Below are 14733 nucleotides of genomic sequence, written 5' to 3'. Positions count from 1 at the left end.
AGATTTTGCAAAATTTTTTAGTTTTTAGTTAAAAACATAATTTGTTGATAATATGGCAATATAGGTAGTAGATTAAATTTACAAGAAAAAAAAATTCAGCAAAGATCCAGTGGTTCTCAAAATTTTAGCAAAAAATTATTTTTTTAGAAATTTTCAAGGTAAAATAACTCGGTTATTTTGGATTTATTTGAAAAACGGTGAAGAGAAAATATATTTACTTTATCGAGATCTACCAGCCCCGAAAATATTTGCACTTATTTAAGACTCCCCTGTATATTTTGTCATTTTTAAATGTAGCCAAAAATTACGTATTTTTTCTTGCTCAAATTTATACATATTTGTAGTTGTTCATACAGAATATAATAATTAAATTAATATTATATAAAAATTCTGAAGATATACTACGTATGTTAAGAATTGAGAATTAGTAGGTTTGGAAGATTGAAAATTAATTACATTACTGCAAAATATTTATTTCTTAATACTTTTAAACCCATAAAACATATACAATGTAACACTTTGTGATACTATTACAATTAACTTTTACTATAACTTTGAAATTTTATTACAACCAATTCATAAACAATTACAGATGTAGCAATCTGAAACAAAAAAAGTCACTATTTAGTATAATACATACTACATGTTTTGCAGTAGAATAACATGTGGTAACTACTTAAAAATTGTAATAGGTTAGAACATAAAATACCGGGTTTCTGAATTTGAAAAGGTCTTATTCTCACTGTCAAAGATATAAAATTCTAATTATGGGGTAGTCTTACTGTACAATGTTCAATAGTTATTACCCACTATTCCTGCAACACAAAAAGTACAGCAGCAGGATTGCAAAACATGAATTTTAGCATTAGAGCACAGTATGGCAACCGATGCCAACTTTACCAAATGGAGCTTACTTAAAAGTCTGGTGCAAGACTGCAAAAATTCGGACTGGGTTCTTTTTTTGGATTAGAAGGAACTAGAATTAAGAGACAACTCACTACCAAATGTGTTATTAGCGAAAAAGAAAGCAGACAACAGAGTGGAAATTGCAGAAATTGTTGCAAAAAACAAAATCTCTACACCAGCGAGGCATCAATTAGGGCGTTAGAACTCGGAGCTTCCAGCTGTAAGAACAATTTCTAATTTTACAATTAACAATCTGAGAGTGATCAAACACGATTATAAGACATTTTGAGTAAACTGTGTGACCATTTAATTTATAGAAAAATTTTTGGGTACTGGAAAGGGCCAAAGGAAACAATCACATTTTGTGCAAGATTTTGCGACTTTTGTCGCTTCGCCAGACACTAAAACATATTAATTAAGTAGAAAATGAGCAACATGAATGGACGTAGAATAGTCAGATATTGTAAGTCTGTATATCAATGAAATAATGCAATTAGAGAGTATGAGCATACTAAATTATGGCATATTGACTTAGTGGAATATATTGAAGATAAATTCCTGATTTGTTGGTATACCAGTATGTATTTTCGTTCAATATAAGAACATCGAGGAAATCAGGAGTGAAGATTTATTATTTTGCTTTTATAATAATTTGTTTTTTATAAGGTAATAATTATTATTATTTAATTTTTTCTATGTAAATTATTATTAAGTAGAGAATTGTAGTTTTTATTTGATTTCACAGGGCTGAGGGATCCATAACAACATACATATTAAAGAAGAAAAAATAATTTAACAGAGTGTTATTGATTCAATAAACACAAACATTTACCTTTAAAATTAGCGATTTTGTTACTTTAAACATTTTAAGACCGCTAAATGCTGGAGGGCTAACTGCCATGCACAGCACAAATCGATCCACCTGAAACAATATTTTTAACAACTGTGTAAATGTATTAAATATAATAGCAAAATACTAATATATCGTGTACCAGTTTGATACTTGATATATTAGTATTAAATCAATTGAGTATCATCAATTTGAGTATTATGTATTTTATTTAAAAAGTTAAATTTGATTTTACTGTGTTATAAATATTTTATAAATTCCTAGATAAGAATAATTTTATATACAGTATGTCCCTGGATTGTTACAAGAGGAAAAACTTTTTTATTATTGACATTTTGAGAAAAATGCATTCTTCATAAAAATTTTTGTTTGTTCCGTAATGGCTAATCCCGTTTATACTTTTCTAAATTTCTACACCATTTTAGAGAAAATTAAAAAAAAACCTGAAAATATAGTTGAAATTCCTAAAAATCAAAACGCGTTTCTTTGATAATATAATTTTGATTTCATTCTTTGATAGATTGTTATTAATAAAATTTTAATTAATGTCATATTTTTTGCTGTTATAAAATGTTAAAGAAGTACAAAATTTATTTAGTTCAGTGCTACGAATAGTTATCGGAAAAAGTGATACTTTAACAACCACAAAAAATATGAAGATGTTAATCAAAATTATTAATAACCATCTATCAAAGAATCAAATCAAAATCATACAGGGTGTCCCAGAAAGTGCAACTATTTTTAGGAGTGGTAGATCTCAATAAAAAAAAACATATTTTTTTTGTATCATTTTTCAAATAAGTCCAAAATAACGGAGTTATTTTACTTCGAAAATTTCCCAAAAAAATGATTTTTTGTTAAAATTTTGAGAACCACTGGATCTTTTTTGGATGTTCTCTCTTGTAAATTTAATCTACTACCTATGTTGCCATATTATCCAGAAATTATGTTTTTTAACTAAATTCTAAAAAAAAAATAAAAGTTTTTTCCAAAAATTCCGAATTTTCAAAAAAAAAAATTCGCGAAAAAAACCTCATAGGCGTGTTTCTGAGGTTGAACTATACTACCTGTTAAAATACTTGCACTTATTTCTGGGACACCCTGTATTACCATAAAAACTCCTTTTAATTTTTAGGATATCAAAAAATTCAATAATTATTATATTTTCATGTCTTTTTTAATTTCCTTTTTTAATTTTCTCTTAAACGCTATGGAAAGTTGGGAAAGTATAAACGGGATTAACCATTTTAGAACAAGCAAAATGTTTTATGAAGAATGCATTTTTTCAAAATGTCAATAATAAAAAAGTTTTTCCTCTTCTAAAGACAATTCGGGGAAATACTGTATGATAATCCTGTAAGATACTTAAAAAATATGATATAAAATCAAAATTATTATATTTTTAAAGACCTATAACATTATTATAACCAAAAATTTCAAAAATGGTTATTACTTCCTCATTGTAAATATCACTCGGTACTGAAAGTAGTGTTTTAGTTACTTCTTCGCTGTCAGAATCAATGGAGGCTGTAAACCAATTTACGATAACTAATCTGGATAAAATAATGACAAAGGATAAACTAAAATACAATCGTTGTATTAGACTTGAATCCTCGGCATAACGTTTCCCTTGTTCATATATGCTAAAATAGAAAATTATGTTATTATATTAATAAAGAAAGCATAGATTTCTTTGCTATGGGAGACATTAGTATTTTTCTAACCATATGTTATTACGTCCCGAAATGGGGAGTGGCCAATGGGATCTCGGAAATCATACGAGATAAGAAAAACCACAAATTAAGTATATGACCAATTCTCAATTTTATGAATAATAAATTGCAATTAAAAAATTTCAAATTAAAAATACCTGTATATTTTTGAAGATATTAGAAAAGAAACGAATTATAAAATATACAGGGTGAGTTTTCTTCGATGATATGGTGAGTTTTCTTCTATGGGTATCTGCGAAACTACTGGAAGTAGAGAATCGGTCAAATGGGGAAATAATTGCGGTTTTGTGAGGACAAACATATGCTAAATATGGCTTACTAGGTATTTGGAAAACAAATTTCTTTTAAAAACGCTTTTTAATTCTATTAAAATCTATTTTCAACAAAAAGCTTTCAGATAAAAGTTGAAGAGAATCACATTCTTAATGAGACTGTATTCTCCGTTTTTTTCTAATGCATGTCATTTTTGACATATGACACAAACATTTTTTTTTAAATGAAAACCATAGTTGACCATGACTTCATAAAAAATCGTAATTTTTAAGCTTTCCAGTGATAGAAGCTATAATATGTTTTTTTCGAAAAATTGTTTAAAATAGATTATAATGGAATTAGGAAGAATTTTTAAAATTGCCAAATTTTTTTTTGAAATATCTAGTAAGCCATAAACTTGAAAAAAAATTTGAAAGGCGCATATGTTTGTTCTTACAAAACTGCAATCCTTTTCCATTTTGACCGAATCTCTAGCTCCAGCAGTTTCCAAGATACCCCATAGAGAATCGTAGAAAACTCATTCTGTATAATAAAAAGAGATTTTTTTATCCTAACTTTATTTGAAAACATTTTAAAACAAATATCACACTGTCACTTTTTTCTTTATAAGAAAGTAGAATTACATTTTAAATCTGAGGTTTCGTTTTCAAGATATCTTTATTTTTAAATTGTGAAATTGATTTTTTGTTTCTATTTTTTAGAAACTAATGACCTTCTAAATACAATGAAGTATTATATCATATGATCAAAAAGAAAACGGCGTTTTTAATAAAGGCTGAGGAATGAAAATCGACGATAATTTTGGCAAGATCAAGCCCTGTCAGTCATTACTTGGTCCGTTTTCTTTGTTTTTTAATGTCGCTTACTGCCAGTTGGCCTTAAGAAGGTTGTTATTTTAATTTATTTTTAAATGTCGTAGTTTTGTCATAACTAGTGTGTTATTTTTGACAAGTTTTATGTGAATTACAAACACAATTACATTATGTAAATCACATCTAGAGTTTGACCTCGCCAAAATTATCAACGGTTGTCATTCCCAGCATTCTTTGACGCGATTTTTTTTCATCGATTTCTGACACAGTGCCTAATATGGTATTTTTGTTTATTACTACTTTTGTTGGTTTGTATTAAAAAAAATAAAGATATTATTTCGGAAACAAAATCAAAATTTGAAGTTTATTATTGCAACATCTTATACAGATAAAAGTGTGACAAATGAAGTAGAATTTATTTTATAAAATTCCCTTTCAAATATAGACAGAAAGAAGAATAACAATTTATATTATTTCGATTTTTTTGGAGATATTCAAAATTTAATAATTTTCAAAACATTATTTTATTGGACATTTAATGGTCATTATTATTATTGTCATGGCAATATTCAGCCGCACGATTTGATCTTGTTTGTATCTTTGGTAGTGTCCGAGTTTCCAATGGTTACCCTTGAATTTGAAACACCATGTGTAGAGCATTACTGGACGTTAAGAGCAAAATTTTTATGTTATAATAATGATTATCCAATTAAACTTAAAGATGCATTAATTTAATCGAAAAGTATTGTTTTTTTTTATAAATAAATATAATATATTACTGATAGAAATATAAGAATAAGTACCGTATAATTAATAAAATAGTTATCATAACACATGGAATTATGATAATAAAATTGAATCTTGATATTTTAACCAGCGCGCTGGCAAATAAAGCAATGAAATGGATTTGTCGTCAATGTAGAGAACTTTTTTTAGTTGTTTATTCTCGTGAGTACATATATCTGTTTTTAATAATCGCCAAAATGGCACTCTACTCTCAAATATATTTTATTAATAATAATATTATGGCTGCGCAGCGTTATTATTTAAAACTGTTAAGTAAAACAATAACGGTATTAGATATTAAAAAAAAATATGTAGATTAACAATTAAATGAGATTAAGACACTAAAGGAGATATGTAAAGGAGATATATAAGATTCAGAGACATAAAATAGAAAATCTATTGAAACATATTTTTGCTATTTCTTATTGCGGCAATATACTACGAAGTTGCTCTGCATGTTCAGTTGTATTGTAGCAAACTTGTGTGTTTGGCTTGTAGACCAATGATATAATGCATTATTTATTATTGTTTAAATTTATACTTACATTATAAATTGTAAAAGCTGATATATAACGACGAATAATTTATTTCCAAAGGAAATTACTAATATATGGGTAATATAATTTTCTGTGTATTCACATATTTCACATACTTTGTTGAAATGTTCTCTAACATTTTGCCATTGATATTCTTCTTTAATCTATAAATATAAATAGATTTATTATGTTTTTTTGATTCTTTTCTTTGACCTCTCGATATATATTTTCTATCTAATTTTTTCTTGGCTTTAGGTCAGGTAAAAAAAACGATGATAAAGAGAAAAACGACGTTTTTTACCTGACCTAAAGCCAAGAAAAAATTAGAGATAAAAAATAGTTTTATTAAGTTATATTAATTTAAGTGGAGATAAAACAATTTGTTCTTAATTGGTGTGAGTTTAAAGTCTTCAATTTTTTTTGACTTGTTAAAAATTATAACTTCCAAGTGCCTACAGTGATTTCAATAAAATTCCAAACTAAAAAAAACATGTGCGCCACTGACTTTTCTTCCCTTGTTAGCAAAAGTGTGTTGGCCGTTTAATACCGATTAAAAGTTGTATCTCAATATTTTTGAAAAAAATATAATATAAATTATTTCTTTAATCTAATTTATTATTAAATTTGATTAAAATTTATAACACTGATGTTCAGAGCTACCTATAGCAAATTAAAAAAAATAATCATATTTAAGATAATTACAAAAAACCTATTTTAAAAGTTTTAACATCCTGTAATTTTAAAACTGTTTATTTTTCGCATCCATATTAATGGGAACTTTTTTTCATATTTTTTGATGAAGAATAAATGTGTTCTTAAACACTTCGGCCTATTATAACAAGATTTTAAACCTCGCTATATTTGAATTAAGGCAACTTAGTAAAGTTGCGTTTATCTCATGAACGAGACTAAAATCGACTAAGTCAGAAACGACAAAGAAAAAAAAGTCAGTGGGTCACACGTTTCTTTAGAAAAATATTCCAGTGGTAACCCATATGTAGGTTTCTGATGAATATGTCAACACTTTTTTAGCATTAAAATATGTCGCACTTACAGTAACTTTCCGTATCAAAATTTCATTCAAACTGCTAGACGCACTTGGAAGGAAATTATAATAAATCGAAAAAAAAATAAACTAAATACAAAAATACAAAACATTAACTCCATGTGGCTACGAAACAAAGCAGAATCAGATATATGTTGATGTAAAAATAAATCTTATTTTTCCGTGAGAAATCTCCCACTCAGACTATTTTCTAGATAGTGATAGTTTCACCGGTTGTCAGAGTTAGTTTGTTTTAAATTTACTCTCACATATTGCTTTTTTCTTAATTCTGCGTGACATTCTACAATATATTTGGTTTTTATTATATTATTTAGGTATGAATACTTTAAACTAATTCAAAACAAAAGTAAAGTAAAGATTTCAGTTAACGTCTCATTTTTGCTGCCAGGGCTAATCTGGACAGGGCCTACTTTGTTTACACGGAATCCGAACCGCGGTCCTCGGCCCTATCATGGTCAATGGCCTACCGACTTAGCAAGTGTCTATATCGACTCTTACTCACGAGATATCCGATCTCAGCCGGCCTCGAGCCGGCGTAAATGAGCAGTGTGTGTCAATAGATTTTACACTTTTGCCTTTTTTTGGACAGCAGCACGATACAGAGTTTCGAACCGGTCACCCGTCCATCCACTAGTATCGCCTTACGTAGCTTAACTTCGGTGTTATAATGGTAACCGGTGTTTCGACGTAGCTACGACAAAATAATAGGTTTACCTGATAATGAATCAGCGCTTCCAATTTTCTTTCTATTTGTCGAATATGGAAACTTACAGGAATGCTCATTACTATCAAATATATGTCAGCAAAACTCCAAACCAGTGTAGATAGCCAGTTAATAATCTAAAAACAACAAAAAAATTGCAGAACCATTTACCATAATCAATGAATATTACATAATTTTTAACTTTAAATAAGAGAAAATGATTACCTTATCTAAAGAAATTGTGAAAAATTACGTATTTGAAAAATTGTACATTGTTTATTGAAATATAATACCGTATGATCGAGAAAAAAACGGCTTCAGAAATGACGATGGCTGTGAAATGAAGATTGCTGTCAATTTATGTGTAAATACTCGTATACATGGGAAATGTCATCGATCGTCATTTCCCAGCCAACTGGACTTTTTTTTTGGATCATAGGGTACAACACTATAGTAAGAAGTTCGTATTTAAATAAAGTTTGTATTTAAAACATAAAAATTTATATTTATGATAACTCTTGATATTCTACTGCAATATATTTGTTTGTTTATCTTGTCATGTTATGGGGTAAACTAACACTTACGGTAAGTGTACATACAATTTACTAATTTAGATTCTTTTTATAATGAATGAAGAAATGTCAACTATGGAGGTACGTATTCAGGATCATAAATTAAACATAAAAGTCTATTTAAATATGAGTCCGCAAGGCATGCGTTTTTCTTATTACCGATTCTGAACCATCCTAGAACCCTACAGCGCATGTGCAGTTGAAAAAATTCCCACATATTTCATCCTGGACAAGCGTATCACAGTTCTAAAATGGTTCAGAATCAGTAATAAGAAAACGTAAGGTAATATTGGATTGACAAATTCTAATCTAATATTAGTATAGCTTTGGGTTGTAAGGGGAGCCACTCATATGTCTTTCTAGTCTTTTGAACAACCATATTTTTTAGTTTAGCCATGTATTACATTTTTAAGTAATATTTATATATACAGTTTTTTCTTCCTAATTTACACGCCAACAAGGTGCTAAAAAAGGTGATATGAGCAACCGTTTTCTAGATATTTCGATTATATAATTTACATTGTCATATATTTTATTAAAAAAAATACAAACCTGTTAACTGAAGCCTTAACACTCTAGCTCAAAAGCCAAGACCTTACTGACACATATTTCTGGGACACCCTGTAATGTCCCAGAAATAAGTGAACTGTTTTGAGGAGTGGTAGATGGCGCCAATACCAAACCAAAAGAAACATACTCTCTTTTACCATTTTTAAAATAAATTGATAATAACTGAGTTATTTCACTTTTAAAATTTTAAAAAATAATGCAAAATTTTGAGAACCGCCGACAGATATCTACCCGGATCTCATGTCATTGGACGTTCTGTGTTGGCACATGGTCAAAAAAGTATATGCTTAAAAATAAATAAAAAAATTAGACTACTTGGACTGAAGTTTGGCAGAGATGTATGACATTTTTAAGATGTTGTTATTATTACACAAAATAAGTTAAAAGAAAAAACTTACCCACAATATTAAAAAAGATACTTATGACAAATCGCTGTAACTGTGACAGTTTTCATTTTTGGTACACTTAATTAAAATACACTTTACTTAGCTGCTTTACTTGTACATGATATTATAATAACTGCTAAAATAACAGTCTCTCTTTCCAACAAATTATTTTCATATAGGTTCGTTCTAATTTGCACATGAAAATTTTAAAAGTTATTTTGCAGTATAACAAAGATTTTTGTAAACCTCATAAAAGTAATGTTTTAGTTAATATTCGGTGATTAACTGTTGGAGTTTCATTGAAAGGGTACATACTAAAAATAATTAATGTGTGTGGTTTTTTCTACAATTATTAGTAATGGACACTGATAAAAAAATTAAAATTAATATTCCTTATTTTTTTGTGTAGAAATAAAATTGCCGCGAACTTATAAATATAGAAATTTGTGGAATGTGGATAAGGTAGGAGGTGGCAACACTGCAAGGCTTATATACATCGTATTATAATAATAAATATAAATATATATAAATATATATCTCAGGTAAATAAATCTCAGGTAAATAAACAAGTGGCACTAAAAAGTTTTTTAAAATATCCCGGAAAATGTCAAAAAAAAATTAAAATTTTCAAAAATTTCTCTCGCAAAAACCTTATAGGCATATTTCTGGGGTCAAAATGTACTTGCTAGTTAAAATATTTGCACTTATTTCTAAGACACCTTGTATAGACTTATGTTTATTTTTGGACCCTGAATACGTACTCGAAGTATGACAGTTCTCATATATCACCCTGTATTGTAATTGTTGTAACTAAACTGAACATTTAAGAAGATTATTGAAACCAACATTTTGAGTTTTATTTTCAAAGATCTACATTTTGTACTATTATGTTTTTGGTCTTACCTGCAAAACATATCCAATAAATCTGTGGTAAGGAATAACAAAGAATACATAATTAAAGGTATATTTAAAATATATATCCAAGCTTTCTCCAAACGTCATATTTGGCCTGATTATTCTCTGGGAACACATAAAGAAAATATGTTCACCTGAAATGTTCAAATTTTTACGTAAACGAAACGTTGACATTTAGAAATATGGCAGATTCTAATTATGGCAATTATTGTTATACACACAGCCATAACAGTTAAACAATAGGGTTTGGAATGTTTCAGTATGAAATAGGTTAAATATTTTGTAAATTTTATAAACAAATTGAGATAAATATTTTATTCTTATTATCTAACTTATTAATTTAACTTTCATTCGGAACCTCGCAATTAGTGGTTTCAATTAGCGTAGAAGTTTGTTCCTCCCTAGCGTATAAATTATATTACCATAGAAACGCGTTTTGATTTTTAGGACTTTCTAATTTTCTCTAAAACGGTATGGAAATTTGAAAAAATATAAACGAAATTAACCATTTTCGAACAAGCAAAATTTTTTTATGAAGAATGCATTTTTCTCAAAATGCCCATAATAAAAAAGGTTTTTCCTGTTGTAAAGACAATCCGGTGACATACTGTATAAAGTGTAATTGAAACCACTAATTGCGAGCTTCTGAATGAAGCTTAAGGAAGATTAATTAAGTTTATAATCTGCGTTTGTCTGTGGACATTATTATGGGATAACGAGAAAGAAAGATTTGATGTGAAATTTTATAGGCCTTTATTACATGCGAACAGTCGGTCAATGTTGCTATGTATTATTTAAACAAGACCTATATACCGTATGAGCAAAAAAAAAACGGAGACAAGATGACTCGGAACTGACAGTTGATGACATTTTGGCTATGACATTCTAGATTGTAGTGTTGTTGTAAGAAGAACGTAGATTGTAAGTAAACAATACTAATTAAATACGTCAATTAATCCTCATTATTTATGTCATATACAATTTTTTTTTCTGAAAAAATAAAAAAGGGGAACTAGTACTTTTCAAAAGCACCGGTAGATAAATTTACAGAAAATTACTTTTAATTTTGACGTCGTATATTTCCTATATTTCTGCTGGATGAAAAATGCTGTATGGATATTTATTATAAAAATACAATCCTTATTTACATATAATATTTTAAGTGCCAATTTGAATTGGATTTTTAAATTAGTATAAAATTTCTGTCATACCTACTCCAAAAACCATAAATATTATAGCAACATTCCTCATTTTCTGATGATAGTTTTCTGCTATAGGATAGTTTTGCATATAGACATCTACTTCGGCCCATTGTTTCAAAAAATATTTCCATCTTTTTGCGATATGAATAAAATATGCTTCGTATAGGAACACTGTCAGTATATAAACAAACCCAGCTAAAAATTAACAAACTTTAAATTTGATAAATACAACTAAACCACACTATGTTTTACACGAATATACAAATTTCTCTTTCTGATGCACTATATAGTTGAAAAATAATACTGCTAAAAAACCGGTGGTAAGTGTTAAAATTACTGAAATGGCGGTTCTAGTAGAGAGCCATGAGAAGCGTACGAAGGAGTAATTTTTACTCCTAACGCCTTCAACTGGAAAAATAAGCAAACACTGGCCTAAAAAAGCTAAGAAACCAAACGATTTTTGTGCAGGTATTGCCATTACACGCAAAAATTGATGATACGCAACTAAGAATCAATTGTAACCTTTACTACAACGATGTATTTATTATCAAGTACTTACATGATAAGACGTCAATGTAACAAATTAAAAAATATTCGGCTTTATGGTTGTGTTTGTTGATTTTAGCTTTCGATGAATCAATTAACAAGGAAGGAAATAAAGCACATAATAGTTGATCGATAAGTAATATTTGTTTCGATAAGAAAGTTAATCCAGCGGCTCCCAAACTTTTTTGCGTTAATAGATTCTTTTAAAAAGTGTGTTTATTGCGAAAATATATAATAATGATAGTTGTTTTCTGTCATTTTAATTGACAGGTACATTGTATTTTCTGTCGTTTTCTGGATTTTCTCTAACGAAAGCTTCCTTGATTCATTGGACAGATCTTATTAGCAAATGTGAGCCCACGGCCACACAGAAAGCGTTTTTTGCTTTTTTGCGTGTAAAAAGTGTTTGTTGATTTTAGCTTTCGATGAATCAATTAACAAGGAAGGAAATAGAGCACATAATAGTTGATCGATAAGTAATATTTGTTTCGATAAGAAAGTTAATCCAGCGGCTCCCTAACTTTCTTGCGTTAATAGATTTTTTTAAAAAGTGTGTTTATTGCGAAAATATATAATAGTCATAGTTGTTTTCTGTCATTTTAATTGACAGGTACATTGTATTTTCTGTCGTTTTCTGGATTTTCTCTAACGAAAGCTTCCTTGATTCATTGGACAGATCTTATTAGAAAATGTGAGCCCACGGCCACACAGAAAGCGTTTTTTGCTTTTTTGCGTGTAAAGCGCTTTTGCGATTTTACCGTTTGAAGCTTTCATTTCTATTTGTGTCTGTTACGGTTAAGGTCCGATATTTGGTTAATCTCGACATTACCCGGTTAATCTCAAGAATATCATAAAACAAAACAAAATAACTAAAAACAAAACCAAACCCAAACATTAACCTGTTAATGTCGACATTAACCGGATATCGGACTTTAACCGTAATATGTCCATTAAAAGCACGCAAAAGAAGCGGCAGGTCTCCAGTTTCTATCAAGCTGTCGATTAGTAACGAAAAAGCTCTTGGAATTTCCGGCCCGTTCTACAATCAATCCTTTGAGAAAGAGATAGGCGAGATCGGCGCGGTTCGCGTTGAAAAGACGAAGATGAAAGATATGCTCGGATCGAACGTTGAACGGGGTGGACATCTAGTGCCAGTGGTGTGTGTAAAAATAATTATTATTATTTGCCATTTATTTTAGGAATTTTAGTTTATTTGTGTTTAGATTTTTATGTTGTAGTTTTGTGTTATAATTATAATTATATAATAGACTAGTAAATATTACTAATTGTTAACGCATTTTTAGGACATGATTTATCAAACTATTTGAAGTAAATCTTTTTTACGCGCACTGGGTGTAAAAATTTAAGGCCGTGACATACGAGCTAGCGAGACGGCCCTGACACACGAACTAGTGGTAACGAAAATTGATAATGGCTTAGAAATACGTAGTGACGCGACGTGTATTTGTGAGCAGTCCACGTATTTATCAAAAATATTGATATTTTAATACAAATTTGGTAAAAGTGAACCAAAAAAACTATTTTTTTACGTGTAAAGAACTATTTCTTACACGGAAGAAACTATTTTTACACGTATAAAAATATTTGTTACTCGTAATAAACATTTTTTACGCAAAAAAACTATTTTACGCGTAAAAAACTATTTGTTACACAAAACTATCTGCTACTCGTAAAAAACACTTTTTACGCATAAAAAATATTTTTTAAATTTATTACTTTTTCAAACATGTCCTTCAAATCCTTCAGTTTAAGAGAATCTTCCTAAACAGTAGATGTTCCCTATAAAAATATTTTTATATAATAGCCTAAAATGAAAAAAAAACGTACTGTTTAATTTATTTTTATTTTATTATTAGATATTACGTACGCCTATGACGGGGTCTCATCTTAGAAATCGCTAAAGACGCTACAGAAAACAAACTGATTTGTTTTCATTTGCGTCTTTTGTGAGACACGCCGAATGCTACACGCTTTTGGTCGGGCCACTCCTATATAATCCTGTTTTTTTTTAAAGTCGCAAAAGACGATTCAAGCAAAAAACGCAAAAATCGCTTTCTGTGTGGCCGTGGGCTTGTAGTAAAATTAAGTTGTTATAGCTTACGAACTGGCTAAATTACCGCTGGCGGTATAGACAATTGACAAAAAAAGACCGCCGTTAGACGGTTTTACATATTTATTAACATGAATACTGCCGAAAAACGCGGTAATTTTTTCAAGCACCGGTTTTTTTCCAAAATTGCCAACAAATTGCATACAAAAAAAATTGGTGCAGGGAGGCACGTATAGCCGCCCATACTAAAATATGTTAATATCTCGAAAACTGCGACTTTGACTGATTTTGATGTTATTACAAATTGTGTTGCAAATATTATTCCTAATCTGAAATTGAAAACCGCGTTTCGCTAGCTATTGTAATTTTGGAGTTACGATTTTTTAAAATTTTTAACTCCCTTCCATACCGCCTTACCAACCCCCCACCCCCACCAAAAACTAATGGCCAGATTCTCGGGTGCCACAGTATTTTTGTGTCAAATTTGGTTAAAATCGGTTTAGCGGTTTTTGAGTTATCGTGTTACAGACGGACAGACGGACAGACAGACAGACACCATGAAAATATTTTGTATTTAGGTCATTTATGACCCAAATAACTCATTTTGAGTGAAATTAAAAAAACCTTTTTTTTGCCGATCCTAATAGCCTACCATACCTATTGGTATGGTCGGCTAATAAATATTTTTGACATGTCAGATGCAAAATAGGCAAGCAACGATCACAACTTTTTTATCATAAAAATATACATATTTTTAGCCCACCATACCAACAGGTATGGTAGGCTATTAAGATCGGCAAAAAAAA

At 29.3% G+C, this 14733-nt stretch overlaps 1 protein-coding gene across 1 annotated transcript; it reads right to left on the bottom strand.

Moving 5' to 3' along the window:
• Nucleotides 1–457: 457 nt before the first annotated feature.
• LOC115886303 (gustatory receptor for sugar taste 64a-like) lies at nt 458–11842 on the bottom strand. The gene is made up of 8 exons (XM_030905397.1): nt 11563–11842; nt 11320–11505; nt 10097–10242; nt 7677–7802; nt 5906–6060; nt 3210–3399; nt 1739–1828; nt 458–602 (listed from the first exon to the last, which is right to left on the bottom strand). Exons 1-8 carry the CDS (start codon nt 11786–11788, stop codon nt 537–539), a joined length of 1185 nt encoding a protein of 394 aa, XP_030761257.1. The 5' UTR covers nt 11789–11842; the 3' UTR covers nt 458–536.
• Nucleotides 11843–14733: the final 2891 nt, after the last annotated feature.

The sequence above is a fragment of the Sitophilus oryzae genome, unplaced genomic scaffold (assembly GCF_002938485.1).
Source record: "Sitophilus oryzae breed Bouriz unplaced genomic scaffold, Soryzae_2.0 scaffold_482_pilon_pilon, whole genome shotgun sequence".
Classification (NCBI taxonomy): domain Eukaryota; kingdom Metazoa; phylum Arthropoda; class Insecta; order Coleoptera; family Curculionidae; genus Sitophilus; species Sitophilus oryzae.
The sequence above is the reverse complement of the archived record's forward strand: the minus strand, read 5'-3'. Positions and strand labels throughout refer to the sequence as shown.

Coding starts and splice junctions, on each gene's coding strand:
- LOC115886303 (XM_030905397.1), bottom strand. CDS start 11,788: ATGGCAATACCTGCACAAAAATCGTTTGGTTTCTTAGCTTTTTTAGGC. Junction 6,061..7,676: donor AAGCGCTGATTCATTATCAG/GTAAACCTATTA, acceptor TTATATTTATAG/ATTAAAGAAGAATATCAATG. Junction 603..1,738: donor CAAAATCGCTAATTTTAAAG/GTAAATGTTTGT, acceptor TTTTTGTTTCAG/ATTGCTACATCTGTAATTGT.